The sequence below is a fragment of the Chiloscyllium plagiosum genome, chromosome 10 (assembly GCF_004010195.1).
Source record: "Chiloscyllium plagiosum isolate BGI_BamShark_2017 chromosome 10, ASM401019v2, whole genome shotgun sequence".
Classification (NCBI taxonomy): Eukaryota; Metazoa; Chordata; class Chondrichthyes; order Orectolobiformes; family Hemiscylliidae; genus Chiloscyllium; species Chiloscyllium plagiosum.
This window is the reverse complement of record NC_057719.1, coordinates 15,808,732-15,831,933: the sequence shown is the minus strand read 5'-3', so window position 1 is coordinate 15,831,933 and position 23,202 is coordinate 15,808,732. Positions and strand designations below refer to the sequence as shown.

The 23,202-nt window shown below is 39.7% G+C and overlaps 1 protein-coding gene across 3 annotated transcripts in view; it reads right to left on the bottom strand.

Annotated features, from left to right (window-relative positions):
• The window catches only part of LOC122553403 (cation channel sperm-associated protein subunit beta-like), an 82,237-nt gene that overhangs the window by 33,898 nt on the left and 25,137 nt on the right, over positions 1-23,202 (bottom strand). For 2 of the 3 annotated variants that reach the window (XM_043697128.1, XM_043697129.1), the window contains exons 2-4: positions 21,916-22,011; positions 17,781-17,869; positions 10,655-10,804 (exon numbers count right to left, since the gene is read on the bottom strand). In XM_043697128.1, coding sequence (XP_043553063.1) covers positions 10,655-10,804; positions 17,781-17,869; positions 21,916-21,994 — 318 coding nt within the window. In that variant the 5' untranslated portion in view covers positions 21,995-22,011. The remainder of the gene's footprint in view (positions 1-10,654; positions 10,805-17,780; positions 17,870-21,915; positions 22,012-23,202) is intronic. The other variant, XM_043697130.1, reaches the window with a different exon arrangement.

Sequence of the window (23,202 nt, the reverse complement as noted above, 5' to 3'; positions counted from 1 at the left end):
GCAGATCTGGCACTTGCTCCTTAACCAACCTCTGATCAGCTTGCACACTCTGATACAGCTTTCTAGCTTCCACTGTGCTTTCTGTTACCACTCCAACAAAGCTTCCAGGCTTATCCGGCCTTCCCACATCTGGCTTTCCTGTGGTTTCCTAGCCCACTAACACTGTGATTTCTTGTGGTCTACTTTATTACAATGAAAACACAGAGCTTTTTAACTTAAGGGTTTCCTTTTTATCCTGTGGTGAGTTCTCCTTATGATCTCCATGTGAAGATTTCTCTTTTGGCCAAATTCTATCTGTCATGGATTGAAATTGATTCGGAAAGTCAAATGAACCAACTCATAGCCATCAACCATTTCAGCTGTAACCTTGCTGTTGTAACTCTCTGCTCTTCCACATGAGTTTGCACTGGTTCAGGCAGTGAATTTTCGAACTCCTCCAAAATAAATAAGGGCACTGTAAGTTTGCTCTATTTTTAAAGCTCTTATCCACCTACCAAAATTACTTTGTTTGATCCTTTCAAATTCAATATAGATTTAACCAGGGTCCCTCCTTAGATTCCTGAAACATTGTCTATAGACTTCTGGTACAAGCTTATATGCACTTAAGATAGCTTTTTACACCACCTCACACTCCCCAGATGCCTCCTCTCATAGTGATGCAAATACCTCACAAGTTCTACCTCCAAGTTTGGTTTGGATCAACAAAACCCACATGGTTACTGGCCACTCCATTTGTTTAGCCACCTTTCCAAACGAGATGAAAAAGGCTTCCACATCCTTCTCATCAAATTTATGCAATGCTTGAAGATACTTAAACTAGACTTCTCACTAGGCTTTTGCCTACCTGAAGGGCTCATGCCCGAAACGTCGATTCTCCTGCTCCTTGGATGCTGCCTGACCTGCTGTGCTTTTCCAGCAACACATTTTCAGTTTTGACTACCAGGGGCTTGCTCATCCTCACTCTCTTCCTCACTAAGCCTACCTTCATCCTTTATCTCCATTCTTTTACGCTGACTTCCCTTTTCATGTCAATTTTTGAAGTTCAAGCTCTCTTTTTTTCCTCTTCTGCTAGAGCCCTTCATTCTCTTTTTCTCTTTTGCTAAAGCCCTTCATTCATTTTTTTTTTCTGATTTTAATTATAACTCAAACTATTTCATTTCTGCTACCCTTTCCTTTTCTCCACCTCTAACTCAAGCTGCATCATCTGCAATTGAATGCTTGCCATTTCTACAGATCCTGATGGTGTTTCTAGCAAATTTAAATACTGAGCTGCTGCTGAAATCATTGCATTTTTCCTCACATTAGGAGATAAATTCAACCCCAGCTTATCTATTAATTCCTGCAGCTTGGTTTTTTTTGCCTTTTATAAAAGCCTTAAGGTCTCTCTTTCAACCTCCAGAAACCCCTTGGTGACTGCAAAAGCCATTGCTGTCCAAGTGTTGTTTAAACCACCAAATCAACACCTAAAATGAAAGACACTAACACCCACCACTCACTGTTTAAATCCTGCAAAGAGCTCCCAATCTGTTATGGACTAGGTCAGGCCCCTCAAAATTATAAGCAGATAGCCCAGACCATAACTTTGCTCTTTGTTTAGCTAAGTGTATAGTGGATATTCTGGGTGTAAATTAGCTGGGTCGACTGCCAAGTTTTAAACAAATAAGCTTTATTTACAACATTACAGAATTAAACACAAAGGACAGAAAACAGAATATTGCATAACTTATCCTATACAAACTCAACTTAATGGTGTTGTTCTGAAAACACACACATCCCTTAGCACAAACAGTAAAACATGGCACAGGCAACTTACAGTTTGTAAGGAGAGAGAAAGTCCAGCAGCTTGTTTCATATATCCCCTGCTGCAACTGGATCAAAAAACCTCAGCTGCCAAGACTGGCCACTCACCTTTCATTACATAAGTTATTCTAAAACATGAAAGCCTTTGGTTTGAGGTATCATCTGTTTAGGGGTAAACAAAAAGGGCCCCAATAGACCACTCTTGGGGCCCTTTTTGTTTACCCCTAAACAGATGCCTGGGCTCTGTTACGACCCCTCTGACAAAAATCAAGGACACAGTAACTTTGAGAAAGAACGACCAGCTTTGTGACACTCTGAATATAATGATATTTAGGGCACAGCTGGAATACAGTGTGCAATGCTCCAACTGTCTCACTGCTACTTCATCCTCTTGCCCAACTTTGTTTTGTCAGACTAAAGCTTGAATTGTGCTATCTCTCAATGGGTTTATAAAATGCTGGCTAAAACAGCTCTTTTAAATACAGTTCAAGAATTATATGCCTTCTACACCTTACACACTGCTTGTATCCCAGTTGATATTTTGGATTATTAAAATCCCCAATATACAATTCTTTGAAATTTGTGTCACAAATAGGCAAGGTGGTTCAGAAGGAATTTAACACACTTGCCTTCATTGCTTAGATCTTTGAGAATAGGAATGCTTTTGCTTTTGCACTCAGGATCTGGCTACGTATTTGCTTCTCTCTAATTATTTGGGAGCTCATAGTACATGACTAGCAATGTGGCTGCCCCTTTTTTTTTGCATTCAATCCAATTAGAGACATATAGTCATACAGCACGGAAGTAGACCCTACAGTCCATGCCAACCATGTTCCCAAACTAAACGAGTCCCACCTGCCTGCACTAGGCCCATATGCCTCCAAATGTTTCTTATTTATGAACTCAATCAAATAGCTTTTAAATGTTGCAACTGTACCTACATCTACTCCTTCCCCTGGCATTTCATTCCACACACAAAACAATCTCAGTGTAGAAAAGTTGCCCTTCATGTCCTTTTTAAATCTTTCTCTTCTCACCTTAAAAATATGTCCCCTAGTTTTGGACTATCCTAGCCTAGGGAAAAGACCCTTGACATTCACCTTATCTATGCCCCTCATGATTTTATAAACTTCATTAAGATTGCCCCTCAAACCCTTATGTTCAGGTGAAAATGTCCCAGTCTTTCCATTTTCCTTTTATATTTCAAACCCTCCATTTCCAGCAACATCCTGGTAAAAGTCTTCTGAACCCTCTCCTGTTTAATAATATCCTTCCAATACAGGGCAACCAGTACAGCAAACAGAAGAGACCTCACCAATGTCCTGTACAACTGCAACATGAAAACGCATTCCTATTCTCAAAGATCTAAGCAATGAAGGCAAGTGTGTTAAATTCCTTCTGAACCACCTTGCCTATTTGTGACAGAAATTTCAAAGAATTGTATAACTAAACCCTTAGGTGTCTTTGTTCTACAACATTACGTAGGGACCAACCATTAATTGTCCTGTCCTTGTTTGTATTACCAAAATGCAATATCTCACATTTATCCAAATTAAACTCCATCTGCCACTCCTCAGCCCATTGATCCAATTGATCAAGATCTCTTTGTAATCTTAGATAATCTTTTTTGACTGTCTACTGTATCATTTATTTTGGTGTCATCTGCAAATTTACTAATCCTGCTTCCTATATTCCCATCTGAATCGTTTATATAAATGACAATCCAAAGTGGACATAGAACATAAGAACTAGGAGCAGAAGCAGGCTAACAGGCACTTCGACCTTGCTCTGCCAGTCAGTAAGATCATGGACGCAGCTGCACTTACCCATGCTGTCACCGTATCCCTTAATTCCTTTATTGTTCAGAAAACTATCTACCTTAGCTTTAAAAACATCTACAGAAGTAGCGTCAACTACTTCACTGGACAAGAAATTCTACAGATTTACAATCCTCTGAGTGAAGAAGTTCCTTCTCAATTAAGTCCTAAATCTGCTCCCCCCAATTTTGAGGCTATGCCTTCTTGTCCTCGTTTCATCTGCCAGTGGAAACATCCTCTCTACATCTGTCTTATCTATTCCCTTCATAATGTTATATGTTTCTATAAGATCTCCCCTCATTCTTCTAAATTCCAATTAATATGATCTCAATCTACTCACTGTCTCCTTATAAGCCAACTCCTTTGTGGGATATAAATGAATTAATGTTATTTCTGCAAGTATAAATTCTGATACAGAACAGGAATGAGAAAATACATATTCAGCAAAAAGAAAGGATATGTTAGCATGAGACGTGAATACAGAACAATGGTGGATATATGGGCAAACAGGAAAGCATCTGTTTCCCCCTACTCGGCACAGGAACAAACCCTAATCAAAGAGGTCAAAGTGGCCTCTGGATGGAAATAGATGCTGATAGAAGAAAATATATGCCTAACGGCTGATTCAGATATTTGTCTCGGACTGAAATTATTAAAGTGAGTGAGCTTTTGTTTCTCACATCCTTCAACTCCGGAACCAACACAGTGAACCTCTTCTGCACCCCCTCTAGTGCCAGTATATCCTTTCTCAAGTAAAGAGACCAAAACAGCACGCAGTACCCAAGGTGTGGCATCACCAGCATCCTGTACAGCACAACATAATCTCTCTGCTTTTAAACTTCATTTCTTTAGCAATGAAGGACAAAATTCAATTTGCCTTCCTAATTACTTGTTGTACCTGCAGACCAATCCTCTGTATTATGCACAAGGACACTCAGGTCACTCTGCACAGCAGCACACTGCAACGTTTTACCATTGAAACAATAATCCTTTTTACTGTTACTCTGATCAAAATAAATGACTTCACGTTTATTAACATTGTATTCAATCTGCCAGGCCTTTGCCCACTCATTTAAAGTATCTATGTTCCTTTTGCAAAGTTTCACAGCCCTCTGCACACTTTGCTCTGCCACTCATCTTAGTGTCATCTGCAAACTTTGACACACTACATGTCATCCCCAATTCCAAATTATCTATATAAATTGTGAATAATGGCTGTCCCAACACTGATCCCTGAGACACGCCTCTAGTTACTGATTGCCAACCAGAGTAGCACTCACCTATCCCCAGTCTTTACTTCCTGTTAGTCAACCAATCCTCTATCCATGCTAATACTTTACCTGAAATGCCATGCGTCTTTATCTTATGCAGCAGCCTCTTGTGCAGCACCTTGTCAAAGGCCTTTTAGAAATCTAGGTACAGCACATCCACTGAGTCTGCACCGTCCACCTTGCTCGTAATGTCTTCATAGAATTCCAAAAGATTTGTTCAGCATGACCTGTCCTTCATGAACCCTTGCTGCATCTATCTAATAGAACAATTTCTATCTGGATGCCTTGCTATTTCTTTCTTGATAATAGACTCAAGCATCTTCCCCACTACAGAAGTCAAGCTAAGTGGTCTATAATCCCCAGTGGCATCATACTTGCTGTTTTCCAATCTACTGGAATTGCCCCAGAGTCCAGTAAATTTTGGAAAATTACCACAAGTGCTCTAGTTATTTCTCCCACCCTCTCTTTTACTATGCTGGGATGCATTCCATCAGGGCCAGAAGACTTGTCTATCCTTAGCTCCATTAGCTTGCCCAACACTACCTCTTCCATAATAATGATTGTTTCCTGGTCCTCACCTACCTTCATTTCCTTGTCAATTCCTGACATGTTATTAGTGTCCTTCACTGTGAAGACCGATACAAACTACTTGTTCAAAGCCTCGGCCATTTCATCAGACCCCATAACTAAGTGTCCCTTCTCATCCTCTAAAGTACCAACGTTTACTTTAGCCACTCTTTTTCATTTTATATATGTGTGGCTAAATTTATAGAAACTTTTGCTATCTGTCTTTATATTCTATGCTAGTTTTTTTTCTAATGTTCTATCTTAGTTTTCTTTACAGCTCTTTTTTGTGGCTTTCTGTTGACCTTTAAAATCTTCTAGTTTCCTGCTGTCCTTGGCTACTTTGTATGCTTTCTCTTTCAATTTGATAGCCTCCCTTATTTCCTTAGACACCCATGGCAGATTACCCCTCTTCTTACAGTCCTCTCTTTCCACTGTAATATATTTTTGCTGAGAACTTTGAAAAATTGTTTTGAAAGTCCTCGACTGCTCGTCAACTGTCCCACCATAAAGTCTTTGCTTCCATTCTACTTTAGCCAAGTCCTTCCTCATTCTATTGTAGTCTCCCATGTTTAAGCACAAGCTCTGGTGTTGGATTTTATTTTCACACTTCCATCTGTATTCTAAATCTAACCATACTGTGATTGCTCCTTCCAAGAGGATCCTAACTATGAGGTCATAATTATTCCTGTCTCATTACACAGGACCAGATCTGGGATAGCTTGCTCCCTCGTTGGTTCTGTTACATAGTGTCCAAGAAATTTATCACAGATACACTCAACAAATTCCTCCTCAAGATTACCCTGGCCGAACTAGTTTGACCAATCAACGTGTAGATTAAAACCCTCCATGATAATTGCCATATCATTTTTACAAGCATTAGTTATTTCTTTGTTTATTGCCTGCTCCAATGTGGCCTATAGACTACGCTTATCAGTGACTTTTTCTTCTTAGAATTTCTAATTTCCACCCAAATTTCAACCTTATTCTCCATAGAACCTATATCATCTCTCAGCGCCGCCCTGATGTCGTCCTTGAATATCAGAGCTAAACCACCTCCCTTACCTTCCTCTCTGTCCTTCCGAATAGTCTGATACCCCAGATATTTAACTCCCAGTCATGACCATCCTATAACCATGTCCTGATAATGACTACTAAATCATATTCGTTCACGATGATTTGTGCCATTAACTCATCAACCTTGTTACGAATGCTGCGAGCATTCAGATACAGTGCCCTTGTGCTAGATTTCATACCCTCACGATTTCGAACATCTCTCATAATATCTCCAAAGTTATCCTTCCTTTTTACTTCTTTCATAGTCTACCTTGTACTTAAACTCTCCTGCACACATGCTAACCTGCTGCTTAACCTTTTATTTACCATTATACTTTCTGTTGTTTTCCCTTTTCTATCCTCCCGACTCACTAGTTTAAAGTCCTAGTGACCACCTATTTATCCTTTGCCATTGGTACCAGATCGGTTCAGGTGGACCGTCCCATTGGTACAGCTCCTGCACGTTCCAAAACTGATGCCAATGTCTCATGAAGTGGAACCCCTCTTTCCCACACCACTCCATAGCCATGTGTTTATTTTCCTAATTTTCTTATCCCTAAGCCAATTTGCATGTGGCTTGGGCAGTAATCTGGAGATTATGATCCTTGAGGACCTTAATTTCATTCCTAATGCTTGATAATCCCCAAGCAGGTCCTCCTTCCTAGCCGTGCCTATATTGTTTGTTCCAGTGTGGGCCATAACAATTGAATCTTCACCCTCCCACTCCAATATCCTTTCAAGCTGCTCAGAGATGTCCTACACCCTGGCAATGGGCACCCAGTACTGATTCCTGTGGAACAGGCTTCCAGTCCAAAGAACAACCCTTTACCACCACCCTCTGTCTCCTATCGTGGGCGGCACGGTGGCACAGTGGTTAGCACTGCTGCCTCACAGCGCCAGAGACCCGGGTTCAATTCCCGCCTCAGGCGACTGACTGTATAGAGTTTGTACGTTCTCTGTGGGATATAAATGAATTAATGTTATTTCTGCAAGTATAAATTCTGATACAGAATGGGAATGAGAAAATACATATTCAGCAAAAAGAAAGGATATGTGAGCATGAGACATGAATACAGAACAATGGTGGATATATGGGCAAACAGGAAAACATCTGTTCTCCTCGCTTGTACAGAGACACAGGAACAAACCCTAATCAAAGAGGTCAAAGTGGCCTCTGGATGGAAATAGATGCTGATAGAAGAAAAGATATGCCTAATCAATAATCTACAATAGACTGACGTCAAACACCCTTATGGGAGACAGAGATAAGAGTTTGTCACGGACAAAACAGGATAAACAGAAGTTGTGGGATCAGTCTTAAGGAAATGAGTGACGTAAGCGAAGCAGGGAACAAACAATGGAATAAGGAAAAATATGGGGATTCAAACTGTATAAATTTCGAGAGTTTGTTGGATTTAGTGTGCATTTTGTCATTACCTTACCTGGTGATGAGACAGGGCACCCACCTATAGGTGTATAAATAAACAATGGCGGATTCAGATATTTGTCTCGGACTGAAATTATTAAAGTGAGTGAGCTTTTGTTTCTCACATTCTCCCTGTGTCTGCTTGGGTTTCCTCCTACAGTCCAAAGATGTGCAGGTCAGGTGAATTGGCCATGCTAAATTGCCCGTAGTGTTAGGTAAGGGGTAAATGTCGGGGTATGGGTGGGTTGCGCTTCGGCAGGTCGGTGTGAACTTGTTGAGCCGAAGGGCCTGTTTCCACACTGTAATCTAATCTAATCTATCATAAAGCCAATTTTGTATCCAACTGGCAAGCTCATCCTGAATCCTATGTGATTTAACTTTACTAATTAGCCTACCATGTGGTCATGTCAAAGATTTAACTAAAGTCCATGTAAATACTGTCTATCGTTCTGCTCTCATCAATCTTTTTGGTTACATTATTAAAATCTCAATCAAGTTTCTCAGACATGATTTCCCACACACAAAACCATGTTGATTCTCCCTAACAAATCATTGCTTCTCCAAATGCATATAAATCTTATCCTTCAGAATCACATCCAACAACTTACCTACCACTGATGTCAGACTCACAAGTCTGTAAATTCCAGGCTTTTCCTTACAGCCTTTCTTAAACAATGGCACAACATCAACCACCTTCCAACCCTACCGTACTTAACCCACGGTAATAAATGATCAAAATATTTTGGTTAGGGGCTCCACAATTTGCTTCCTAACTTCTCCCAACATCCTATATCACATTTGATCAAGTCCTGAGGACTTATCTACCAAGAAGTTTTCTAAGACCTCCAGCAGCTCCTCTTCTCTAATGTGAACTGTTTCCAAAACTTCTGTAATGTGAACAGTTTTCAAAACATCAATATTTATTTCCCAGAGTTCTCTAGCCTCTATTTATATCTCAACAGTAAAAACTGACATGAAATATTCATTTAATGACTCTCACATCTTCTGAGGTTCAACACAAAGATAACTTCCTTGATCTGGAAAGTGTCCTATTCTCTCTCTAGTTGCTCTCTTTGTCTTAAAGTATTTGTAGAATATTTTGGATTATCTTTAACCTTATTTGCCAAGGCTATCTAATATCCTTTCTTTAACTTTCTGATTTCCTTCTTAAGGATGCCCCTACACTCTTTATACTCTTCAAGAGATTCAGTCGATCCCAGTTGTCTACATTTAATATATGATTTTTTAAAAATCTTGACTAGAACTTCAATATCTTTATTCATCCATTGTTCCCTAATCTTACCAGCCTTGCCTTTCACTCTAAAAGGAACAGAATGCTTCTGAACTCTTGTTATCATATTTTTGAAGGCCTCCAACTTGTCAGTCATCCTTTTACCTGCAAAGAGTCTACTTCAATCATCTTTTGAAAATTCTTCTTTCATACTCTTAAAATTTGCCTTATTCCAAGTAAGAACCTTAATTCTTATGGAAGACCTGTCCTTTTCCATAACTATTTTAAAACCAGTAGTATTATGATCACTGGTCCCAAAACATTCCCCTACTAACATTTCAGTCACTTGCACTACCTTATTTCCCAAGAGAATGTCAAGCTTTTACATATCGATAAAGAAAATTTGCTTGAACGCATTTAACAAATTCTTCACCATTAAGGCAGTCCCCACTCAATGTTTGGAAAATTTAAATCCCCGAGGAGAAAGTGAGGACTGCAGATGCTGGAGATCAGAGCTGAAAATGTGTTGCTGGAAAAGCGCAGCAGGTCAGGCAGCATCCAAGGAACAGGAGAATCGACGTTTCGGGCATAAACCCTTCTTCAAAATTTAAATCCCCTACAATTACAACTTTATTATTTAACATATATTGGACAGCTCTCTAAATATTTGCTTCTCTATTTCCCTCTGACTATTGGGGACCTATAATATAATCCCATCAAGGGGATAATCCCTTTCCTATTTCTAATTTCAACCCATACATTTTCATTAAACAATCCCTCAGAAACATCTTCTCTAATTAGAATGCTAATCAAAAATGCCACTGGCCCTCCTCTCTTGCTTCTCTTTCCTACAACATCTAAAAGCCAGAACAGTGAGCTGCCAGTCTATCCTTCCCTCAGTAAAGTTTCTATAATTGCTAGAACAGCCCAGTCCTATGTTCCCATACATGCCCTAATTTCATCAGCCTGTAAGTCCTCTTGTATTGAAATAAATGCAGTTTTATAGTTCAGTTATTTTATTCTCTAACTTGCTCTTGTCTGTCTTTTCTAATTAACTTGCTCTTTTCTGATTCAGAACCATATGGCCTCATTTGTAACCTGATCCTCTTCATGCGCAAACAGCCTAACAGGCTCTACCAACCGAGAAGTGATTGCAATGCCCTAGACATCAGCTGCACACTCCTGCACCAGCATTTCAACATCTTATTCAATCACTCAATTCTCCTATTTCTGTATCCAAATACACAGGGAAATGGGTGCAATCCAATATTATTGCTTTAGAGGCCATGCCTTTCAATTTCCTACTCACTTCCCAAAATCTGCTTTCAGCACATCCCATTCCTACCCAAGTTACTTGTACTGATGTGGTGTTTGTATTTGTTTTGATAGGAATACTTTGGCTGGTTCTTTAAGACTAAATTCCCTTACTTACATTGTCAAATGCAATTAAGATCATAATTATACATTTGTATATAAAACAGGGTCTTACCAAGCTTCTTTCAAACTTGAATGCAATTAAGGAAGTTCTGTTAAATATCTCTAAACTTGGAGTCAGCCCCAGACTTGTATATAAAGGAGAAAGTATGTTCATAACGCCTCCTTCAATATTATCTACATGGTACAAATTACAGATGATTTCCTGAAAGATATAAGTAATTTTTCATTTCAACTCTGAAAATTACAAAGAAGTAAACCAACAGAATTAGCAAGAACTTTTAATAAATAGACAAGGAAGACCCACTAAGTTCTGTACCAGATATTTTTTGGGCACTCACTTTCGAGAAGTGTATAAGAAATCATTTTTGTGAACAGGGTTTTTATAAATAGATAACGTCCTGCAAAACCATACAAACAGATCATGATACACTATTAATACAATGTTACAGCTTCACTTTCCACCCGATGACCTAACTCAACCTCATTCAACCTAGAAATCTCCACTTCCCAATAAAGATCATTTAAAGGGATGTGAATCATTCACATGTTAGGTGCAAGGTTATTTCCTCTAGCTAGTGCTGCTATAAATAGCGTTAATTGTCCACTTCTGCAAAATTGTAAAAGTCTCGGTCATTGGCATAGAGAGTGGTCTAGCCAGTGATGGAGAACCTTTTTGGCAACCACAAGGCTTATAGATAAGCCAACTGTTTCCAGATAGGGGTCCTTGTAACATTTCACTTTCGCATTAGATATGACCAGGAGGCTATGCAGAAGTCATACAAAACAGTGCAAGCTGCTGGAATCTGGAGGAAAAGAAGGAGTGAAAGAAGTGCACAGGATACTCAGGGAGTAATTCTTTTATCTGAACTTCACTCTCAACCAATGCAATGAAGCACCTATGCCTCACCAAAGATGATGTTACTGAAATCTACATAGTGCTACAGTCAGTGTTCCAACCTGTGTTGGCTCTGAGCTGTGCTTTATTGGGCTCCTTCCAGCGTGCTCTGGTGACAGACACATCTTTTCATGAGCATTACACTGATGCATAGGAGAGATCATTAAGGTCTTTCACACAAAGACAGCCAACTTCATTCTTTCTTGCCGGAGACAAAAAGATAAAGTGATCATGAATGTTTACAAAGATTGCAGCCATCTCACAATGCAGAATACCAGACTGCATTATTTTGCATAAATTCAGTGCGAAGTCAGCCACAAACTCGAACCAATAGGAATTCCACTTGATGAAGATGCACTGGCGTGTGACAACTGATACACATCATACAGCAGGTGCACACTATCTTAGCAACTCACATTGTATTCAATTTGCAGCATTCACTGACACCATGCCTTGGGGAGGCAATGACTCTGTGGTATTATCATTAAACTATTAATTCAGAGAGCCAGATCATGATAAGAGAGCTGCATTCAAATCCTGCCATGCTAGATGGTGGAATTTGAATTCAATAAAAATCTGGAATGAAGAGTCTAATGATGACCATGAAACAATTGGTGGTTATCAGGAAAAACCCATCTGGTTTATTAATGTATTTTAGGAAAGGAAATTGTCACCCTTATCTGGTCTAGTCTACATGTGACTCCGGACCCACAGCATTGTGGTTGACTCTTAACTGCCCTCTGGGCAATTAGCGATAGGCAATAAATACAAAAGTGGCCAGTGATACCCACATCCCATGAATGAATTTTAAAAACATGTATTTCAATAATCATTGCAAACCAAAGAGTGATTGTCAGGTAAAAATGGTTTCAAAGCCATTCAACATGACTCGTGACTCTGATTGAGAGGCAGTAGTGTAGTGATGCTATCTCTGGACTAGTATTCCATGTTGTGGGCTTGAAACCTACTAATTTGAATGATAAAATTTGGATTAATTAATATCCAGAATTAAATGTTAGCCATCTGCTTCACTAATGTTTTTCATGGAAGGAAGGTGACGCCTGCATGACTCCCCACCTAAACAACATCATGGAGAGTTTTAACTGCTCTCTGAAAATGATGGACTCTCTTGCTGTCGACAAAGGTGGTAGGGGGATATTGGAGGAAGAAGAGGTTTATGGGGATTTGTTTGCAGCAAATTTGATCCATTTTCGACTCTTCACACCTATCATTGACACTTTTCTTTTGCCCTCATATCTCTCTTCCACTACCAATGGCATTTCCTTTGTTTTGTCCTGGAAACTCTCATCTACTCAACTCATCTTGACCCTTTGTTAACAGCATTAAAACCATCACTTGCCAGCACTTTCAGTTCTGAAGAGTCACATTAGACTCAAAATTAGACATTAGACTTTAGAACATAGAACATAGAAGAATACAGCGCAGTACAGGCCCTTCGGCCCTCGATGTTGCGCCGATCCAAGCCCACCTAACCTACACTAGCCCACTATCCTCCATATGCCTATCCAATGCCCGCTTAAATGCCCATAATGAGGGAGAGTCCACCACTGTTTTTCTCTTCCCAGATACTGTTGAGTTTCTCCAGCACTTTACATTTTAATTTCAGATCTAGGTATCTGCAGTACTTTGCTTTCATTTAAGGATCAATCCAAGTTCAGCAGTCATACAACACCCAGTCATATTGGTGGTGAACAATTAAATAACTCACTAGAGAAGGAAACTTCACAAACACCCTTAACCTCAATGATGAGGCACCTAGCACACTGGTGGAAAAAAATGGCTAAAGTATTTGAACAATGTTCACCAAGAATGCTGAAGAGATGATCCATCTCACCCTCCTTTGGAAATGCCCAGCATTACAGTTGACTTCAGCCAAAATAACTAACTCCACGTATTTCCAAGAAATCTTTGAAAGCTTTCAGCCTTTGGTGCAAAGGCAAAAGACCATGACAATATTCCAACATTAGTACTGAAGATCTGTGCTCCAGAACTTGTAGTGCAACTAGGCAAGCTGTTCTCATGCTTACAACACTGGTAGCCCTGTACACAAAAAGCAGAACAAATCCAACCCAGCCAAATATCACCCCTTTAGCCTACTCTCAATTATCATAAAATTGACTTAAGGGATCATTAACGGTGCTATCAAGGAACATTTGCTTAGCAATAACCTCTTCACCTGCTCAAGTTAAGTTCTGCCATGATCACTATTATCATCAGACTACTAATCCAGAAGGTCAGCTAATGTTCTGGGGACTTGGGTTCAAATCCCACCATAACAGATGGTAGAATTTGAGTTCATTGAAAAGAAGCTGGAAATTAAGGGTCTAATGATAACCATGAAACCATCATCAATTGTCACAAAATTCCATCTGGTTAACTAATGTCCTTTGGGAAACAAATCTGTTATCTGTACCTGGTCTGGCTGACATGTAACTAAGGTTGATATTGGGCAATGCAAGTTAGACAATAAATGCTGGCTTAGACAGTGATGTCTATATCCCATGAGTGAGTAAAAAAAACTCAGTTTCTGATTGCATTACAGCCTTGGTTCAGACTTGACAAATGAATTCCAATAGTTAGGATTGAGTGTCTGTGCTTGACTAAATGTGGCAGCAAAGAACCTTAGCAAAATAAGAATCGATAAGAACCAACTCTGCTGATCGGTGAGATATCCAGCATCCGGGAAGATATTTGTGGTTGTAGGAAGTCGGTCATCTCAGCTCTAGAAAATCTTGATGTAGAGGTGCCGGTATTGGACAAGATCAAAAATCATACAACACCAGGTTATAGTCCAACGGGTTTATTTGAAAACACTAGCTTTCAGAGTACTGCTCGTTCATCAGGTGCTAGTGAGAGAGAACGAACTTAGACACAGAATTTAGGCTAAGGTCTTCCTCTTTTACTAGCACCTAATGAAGGAACAGCACTCTGAAAGCTTGTGTTTTCAAATCTCCTGTTGGGACTATAACTTGGGTTATGTGATTTTTGTTCAAGAAAATATTTGCAGGCGCTCCTCCAAATAGTGTTCGAGATCCAACCATCTTCAGCTGCATCATCAATGACTTTTCCTAAAATATAAGGTCAGTATAGGTGATGTAGGCTGATGATTACATGATAGTCTTCATGATCTGCAACTGCTCAAATGCTGAAACAGTCCACTTTCAAATGTAGTAATACAATATCCATGTTCAGAGTCACAACTGGTAAATAACATTTATGCCACGCAAGCACCAGGCAATGACCATTTTCAACAAGCGAGAGTCTATGGGTCAATGAGCTTAACATTCAATATCAACATTCTTGGGGTTACTATTAACCAGAAAAAAAACTGGATGTGCCATATAAACACTGTGTCTACAAGCCCAGCACAGACTAGATGTCCTGAAGCAAGGAACTCACCTCCTGACTCCTTAAAGCCTGTCCACCATCTACAAGATACAAGTATGGACGGTGATGGAATGTTCCCACTTGCTTAAATGAATGAGATTTCTACAACAGTCAAGAAGCTAGACAACATTAAACTCAAAGTAGCCTGCTTGATTAGCACCACATCCACAAACATTCTTTCCCTCTTCCACCAACGCAGAGTAACAGCAATCTGTATCTTCTAAAAAGATGTAGTGAAAAAATTCACCAAAGCTCCTTAGACAGAACTGTCCAAACTCAACCACCAAAATCGAGATGGAAAAGAGAAACAGATATCTGGGAACACCTAAAACCAAAGGTTCTTCTCCAAGCCATTCCTTATCCTTAGGCGCATTTTAGACTTATTTAGACAACCTATTCCTTTGCTGTCACTGGATCAAAATCCTAGAACTCTCTCCCTAAAACCACAATGGATACACTTAGATAACTAATGGACTGCAGGGGTTCAAGAAGGGTTGTTCACCACTACCTTTACAAGATCAACTAATGATGAACATTCTCTAGCAATTAACTCACTCCCGACCTTCCAAAGCCTGTCCTCTATTATAAAGTTACAGTAGTATAATGGAATACTTTCCATCAGTATGGATGACTGAAATTCAAAAGATACTCACTACCTTCAACTCTAACAAAGACAAAGCAGCCCACCTATTGACACAGAAAAACACTATCTTAAGTATTTATTCTCTCTACCACAGAGGAGGAATCTCAAGTCCTGAGATGCCCCCAAAATGACAGCAACCAATTTCAATATGGCAGTGAGAGCAGTTCTAAATTGTAAGTCCAAGGCTCACAGAGGTAACTGCATGTTAATGTGCAGCTGCCTCACAGTGATCTCATTTTCACTATTGGGCTGTTCAAAAACACAACTTGTACACTTTGGAACCAGGAGAAAGTCAAATGCCGCTGGTATTCTTTAGTGAGGGACAGTAATCTCTTGAAGAGCTACCTTGAAGCTTGAAAGGCATTCTTATATTCATAGTTCAAGACACCTTTGAGGAAGTCAGGTACATTTGAGATTGTAAAATGTAGACAATAATGTGTATGCAAAATGCATGAACTGATTAAGTTGTAAATTTCTTTGGAATTGTCAGCCTCATTGGAAACTGACACGAGCGCTGTCAAGGCATTTAAAATTCCTGACTATTAAATATTTACTAAAAATTATCCAAAGTATTTTTAAAAAGTTGGTGTTTGTTATTTCATTGTGTCTTTTACATAGACCTGAGAATTATCTTTACAGGATCAGTGTTGCTTAATAATCATACAACCTTTCATTATCACAATGGAACCCTACAAAAGCCACACAGGTCGTGACCCACATAGATAGTTACCTCACATCACTCTCAGGCCCTTAGGTAATCAATATATATAGTGTCATAATACTTTTTTTTCTGTCAATGACTTTAATCTTCTTGAGCAAATATTATATTGTAAGAGGCTGAGAGGTGACCTTATAGAGGTTTATAAAATCATGAGGGGCATGGATAGGGTAAATAGACAAGGTCTTTTTCCTGTGGTGGGGGAGTTTAGGTTTAGGGTGAGAGGGGAAAGATATAAAGAGAGACCTAAGGGATAACTTTTTCGTGCAAAGGGTGGTGTTTGTATGGAATGAGCTGCCGGGGCAGTGGTGGCAGCTGGTATAAATATAACATTTAAAAAGGGATCTGGATGGATACATGAACAGAGTACAGGGATATAGGCCAAGTGCAGGCAATTAGGACTAGATTAACTTAATCTGGTTAGCATGGACGAGTTGACCGAAGGGTCTGTTTCCATGCTGTACATCTCTGTGACTCTATCTTTGGTCAATTCAGTCTTAATGACAGCTTCAACTCTTTGAAGTGGGACATCATTAATTATGCAAGCAAGATGTTGAATCTCAGGGATTTGTGTGACAGACAGGAAGAAGTGACATTGGTGCCATATTTAAAGCCCACCTACTTCAGATGTTTCAAGCCAGAATGACCCCTTTATACTGTGGTACTCGGGTTTTGGAGAAGACTCTCCCAATATTGATGTATGTTAGTACATAGTTCAGAAGTGCCGACAAACAGAACCATGACAAGAAAATGCCAAAATTATGGAAGTAGTCAAACTGAGTGACTTACGAGATTGTTTGCAACGGTCTACTAAATTAATTACCACCCTACACTTCACCAAACAGAAAGAATATTCAATACCATATTGAATTCAATTAGCTTCAATTAGCCATGATCATCTGGTAGGTAGGAGTGGTTGCTATACGAAAGTGTGAGAAGTCAGTCTAAACTCCTAATACAGAAAGCAAATAGATTGTCCAATCCTGAGATTTTAACAGTTTCACATTTCCTAATTAAAGTCATGAAAACAGAATTTAAGATATGAAACAGTTTGAGGGGAGAAAATTGATTCATGCAGTGGTACTTAAAAGTCATCTCCTACTAATATTACTGAGGTGTCCCACAACTGCCACACAGGTAGTGACCCACATAGATAGTGACCCTGGCCATCGGATAACAACAAATTTAGTTGCATAATACATTTTTTCTCAGCAGTTTATTGTATTGTAAGTTGGAATTGTGCACGAAAATTAACATTCATAGAGCATGTTTCACAAAGTAGTACCCAAGCCAGTTCAAAGATGTGTAATCAGACATTTAACAATTAGTCACGTGAAATACCACAAATTCATAAAATCAAAGCTTAATTAATATGTTTTAAGGTACAATTTAAGACAGGAGAGAAAAGTTAGTGTCGAGTAAACATAGATAGAAACAACGGCACATTTTTGAAACAGATTTCAATATAACTATTAATACAATAGCAAGAGCAAGCTTATGTTCATATCACTTACCAATTTTTCTAAATAAAGGTACATTCTGATCCTTTCTGTAAAATTGTGTCCTTTTTCTGTTATACATCTAAATCTTGTTGTGTCTTTAACTGAAAGATAAATAAACAATGTGGTTATAATTTTACACATGGTAACACATAAGATCATAACATAAAAAGTACAAACAAGGGTAGGTCTACAGTGTCATTCAAAAAGATCATGGCTGATTAAAGGAGGTAGGGGGTATGGAGGTAATGTCACTGGACTACTAATCTAAGTCCCAGACCAATGTTCTGAGGACACGGATTTGAAGACCACCTAGTCAGCTGTAAATTTTGAATTCAATAAAAAATAACTGAAGTTCAATCACACATAATTGTGACCATGTATTTATTTTAATAAAAGCCTATCTAATTCACCAATAATCTTGAGGGAACAAAATTTACTTGGGCCTACATGTTTGGCCTACATGTACTCCAGACCCACAACAATGTGGTTGACACTGAACTCTCTCTGAAATGATCTAATGGCTATGTAGCTCAATGGTAGTTTGGGATGGGCAACAAATGGTGGCCTTTCTTAGCGACACCCATAGCCCTTGAAGGATGTTGCCTTCGCTCTTTAACAGAAGATGACTGCAGATGTAAATTTAGTGAAGATCTGGCAGAACCCTGAAAGGAACTATAGAATGTCACACCTGAACTTAAAACTACAGCTCTACAATGAGAGAGATGCAATTCAAAACAAACTGGATTGTGATCCTTTGGTTTCAAAGATAATAAACGACTGACTACCCATCTCAGCAGAAAGCAATCTCCTGTGAATTATGTCCTAAAATACAAACACATAGGTGTTTTACTCTTTCAGGAATATACAAAAAAATGTTAAAAAACAACTGCAACCTGAGTATTTTAGTGTGTTGATGTAGTAGTATGGACCAGTAAACTGTGGAAGTCTTAGTTTGTAGGGTCCATTCGGCACCCCTGCATTGTAAAGAAAGACTCTCTAAGTCTGAATGCTGTAATCAGTGAAATCAATGTTGAAATTTAAATAAGACAAAAACCTATCTGTTAACTTGCAGAAACAAAAATCTCACATTTTACTACATTATATTTCAATGTCAATTTTATTTTGGTCTAGTCACTAACCTAGTTATATTACTTTGCATCTTTGCAACCTTGTCATAGATTGCTACGGATGGCCAGCAGGATCTGATCACTAGTATCTCCCTCTCTCACTAGCATCTTAACATACAGATAAGGAAGGACACCATTTCGACGGGGACAACACATCCATCTTAGGACAAGCCAATCAGAGACATGCACGAGAATTCCTAGAAGCATGACATTTCAACAAGAACTCTATCAACAAACACATCAAGTTAGACCCCATTTACCACCCTGAGAAAGAAACAGGAAATGACATCACCAACCCAAAGAAACCCAAACGTATAAATAGAAAGCAGGAATCATGTACAGTGCTTTACCTGAGGCCCACTGAAGATGTTACCTAGTAGAGTGACGAAACATCTGGAAATTAACCTTCCAGCTCAACAAGCAAACCTACATCCAGGATCTGATCACGTCATCCTCTCAAGTGAGGAGCAAAATAGCTGCTCCAACCAAAAAATGTATCACGGAGTGTTAAACCTCCGTAAGGCACGCAGCATTGGGTGGTTCAGTAGAATTTCAACAGCACAACTGGCTGCAATAGCTTGGAATTACAAGCAGCCCTACTAGTCTAAAGTGCATTAGTGCACAAGACCACATAGATTTGGAGATCTGTGCTGAAGACTGGAGGGGAGGCCTACAGACTGAGTGGAATGGGATTGTGAAGACAAGGTTAAGCATGTTTCAAGTATGTAAAATCTGGAGGAATATCCAATTTGAAAAGGGGACAGTAAACCAAGTGCACCCCACTTCCTCCACTGCTAGTGAAAAGTTTGCAATTAGTTAGAACATGGCCCTTAATAACTGACCACTAATGGGCCTCAAATAGGACAACTGTAGATGGGCTGACCCTAAATATCACTCTAAGATTGTGAACAGATCAGGAGTGAATGGTGGAGTGCAGAAAGGCCACATGCAAAAATTTATAGTCACTCCACTTGTAAACTCATCATAATATTCTGCCATGATATATGCCAATTAACACATTAAACAATGACATACATAAGGGGACTAATAAAAAATTGTGATTGTATTTCTGAAAATTGCAATTTCAAGTAAAATAACTTTAAGTGAAGTACTGACTCCCATGGAACCGAAGTTAAAAATGCCATTAGGTTCCATAAGACCTTCCTTTGCAGAAAAACAAATCCCCAAAAAACCATCAAAGCCTGTAGCTTGTAAGCTGAAATACAGTACTTTAAAAAGCTAAATTCCTACATCAGCAAATGTAATCATTGTTTATAACTAGAGTGCAGCCTATAATATGAGCACTGCCCAGAATGGTGCCAAGTAATCTTTGCAGATCAGGTCCCATGCCATTGCTGATCCTGTTGTTTGTGGACTGCTGACATCTTACATGGGGAGCTGTAGCACCCCTTGTGCTCAACACTCTTGATGGGATTGCTCTTCTTGGCCTTCTGCCCTTTCCTTCTAGGTGTTTGTCATGGCTGGGTTCAAATCAGCTCTTGTACTAAATCATGACTCTTAGCTGATACGGCAGAGCAAACAGGTTGCTGGATTTTGCCTGGCAGGGACAGAATGTGATGGAACTCTATTCTAAAGGACTTGCTAGGACCCCATGGCCAGTGAGAAGAAGTAAATCTGTCATGCATTGTGGGGTGGGGTTGGTCTGGGACAGTGGCAGTTAGTAGGTGAAGTAGCGAATGCTGCAGTAGTCTGACCCCAGGTTGGTGAAGGCTTGCTGGTGCAGCCTTGGGTTTCAATACACCATGGGTAACAGCTGCAAGTCAGAAGATTAGGTGTGGGGTTCAGCTTCAGAGGTTGAGTGTGAAAGGTTGTGTCAAAATGGCACAGATTGTTCAGATATAATAAATACCATTAAAAATGGATCTCTCAACATTCAACAAGTTTTCAGGTTCCATTAACATTTTTTTGTAATCAATCGCAGGATGTGGGCATCTCTGGCTAGGTAAGCATTCACTGTCCATTCCGAATTGGCCAGAGGGCACTTGCAGATCAACCACATTGCTATGGGTCTGGAGTCACATATAGGCCAGACCAGGTGAAACTGGCAGATTTCCTTCCCTGAAGGACATTAGTGAGCCCGATAGCTTTTCCACCAACAATTGACAATGGTTTCATGGTCATCAGTGGATTCTTAATTTTAGATATTTTTTATTGAATACAAATTCCATCTTCTGCTACGGCAGCATTTAAACCTAGGTCCCCAGAACATGAGCTGAGTTTCTGGATTAATAGTCTAGCAATAATACGTCTGGGTCATTAACCCCTCTTAGTTATGAGGTAGGTTACTGTTAACTTACTGAGGCTGTTTTGTTGCATTTGTAATCCTGCTCAATAGGAGAGGAACAACAGGCATGTGCTTTGCTGAGGAGCCAATGATATGAAGCTACCATCTGTGGAAATATGACTTAATCAGAATCCTGCCTGATGTAACTAATCAATATTGAAGCAAACACATTAAATGGGATAACATTCAACTGGAACTTTCTGTAAGCTAAAGTATAATCTGTGTGGGCGGCACGGTGGCACAGTGGTTAGCACTGCTGCCTCACAGCGCCAGAGACCCGGGTTCAATTCCCGCCTCAGGCGACTGACTGTGTGCACGTTTGCACGTTCTCTCCGTGTCTGCGTGGGTTTCCTCCGGGTGCTCCGGTTTCCTCCTACAGTCCAAAGATGTGCAGGTCAGGTGAATTGGCCATGCTAAATTGCCCATAGTGTTAGGTAAGGGGTAAATGTAGGGGTATGGGTGGGTTGTGCTTCGGCGGGTCGGTGTGGACTTGTTGGGCCGAAGGGCCTGTTTCCACATTGTAATGAAATCTAATCTAAAAAAAAAATCTAATCTATAGTTGTCTGATGTATTATTGACTCTATACTTCAAATTTTGTCAAACAACAAAATTGACCAATAGTTTCTTTTGCTTTTTAAATTTTAAGTACTACACAGATGCACAGATAAATTACACTACCAGATGGAACTAAAATAGACTAATAATTATACTGTACATTTAGAATTCAATATGTGTTCTGAGTTAGAAAGCAATAGTTTCATCAACGTGATGATTACAATATGCATCCATTCCATGCTGCTGGAAATAGTTTCTGAAATTTAAAAAAAAAAGGAATAAAAGTTATTGTATGATTGAGCAGTTACCAGCAAAACACTATGACATGCCTTCAAAAAATAAGTTTATATAAATTGATGACAAAGCATTATATCATACAGTCATACAGCATGGAAACAGACCCTTTGGTCCAACCAATCCATGCCAAACATAATCCCAAACTAAACAAGTCCCACCTGCCTATTTCTGGCCCATATCCCTCCAAATGTTAAAACATATTAAGGCTAGATCAACATTTAAGACATCTAGCATTTCTCAAGTGGTAAAGGTGAAGGCAAAGTCACCATAGTACCAGTGGACCATAAGGCTGCTCTCTCAATAGAGAGAGGCAACTAGTGGTAAATTTAATTCGATGGTCATGTCACCTCAATATGTTCAGCAGTATTCAAGTCATGGAGGTAGGTTATTCTCTCAACTTTACTGTGAGGCATAGTGTATATGTAAGATGAAAAGAAAGATTCCACCTTTTGCTATGGCAGCATTTAAACCAAGAACATGAGCTGAGTTTCTGGATTAATAGTCGAGCAATAATATGTTCATTAACTCCCCTTAGTTATGAGGTAGGTTACTTTTAACCTACTGCGGATGTTTTTTCAAAGTTCTTCAATTTCAAGGAGCAGAAATAGTGATTACACTGATGAGGGTACAGAGCAATTTACCAGGACATTGCCTGGGCTGCAGAGTTTTAAGTATAAAGAAAGGTTGGAGCAGAGTCGTCGATGGGGAGGGAGGAAATTGAGATATATAAAATTATATATCCTAGATGCAATCCCTCACAATTTTATATATGGTAAAAACGAGGACTGCAGATGCTGGAAACCCGAGTCTGGATTAGAGTGGTGCTGGAAAAGCACAGCAGGTCAGGCATATCCGAGGAGTAGGAGAATACATCCCGATGCGGTCTCCACATTGGAGAGACTGTACGCCTCCTCGCAGTACGCTTTAGGGAACATCTCTGGGACATCTGCACCAATCAACCCCACCACCCTGTGGCCCAACACTTCAACTCCTCCTCCCACTCTGCTGAGGACATGCAGGTCCTGGACCTCCTCCACTGTCGCTCCCTCACCACCCAACGCCTGGAGGAAGAACGCCTCATCTTCCGCCTCGGAACACTTCAACCCCATAGCATCAAGGTGGACTTCACCAGTTTCCTTATTTCCCCTCC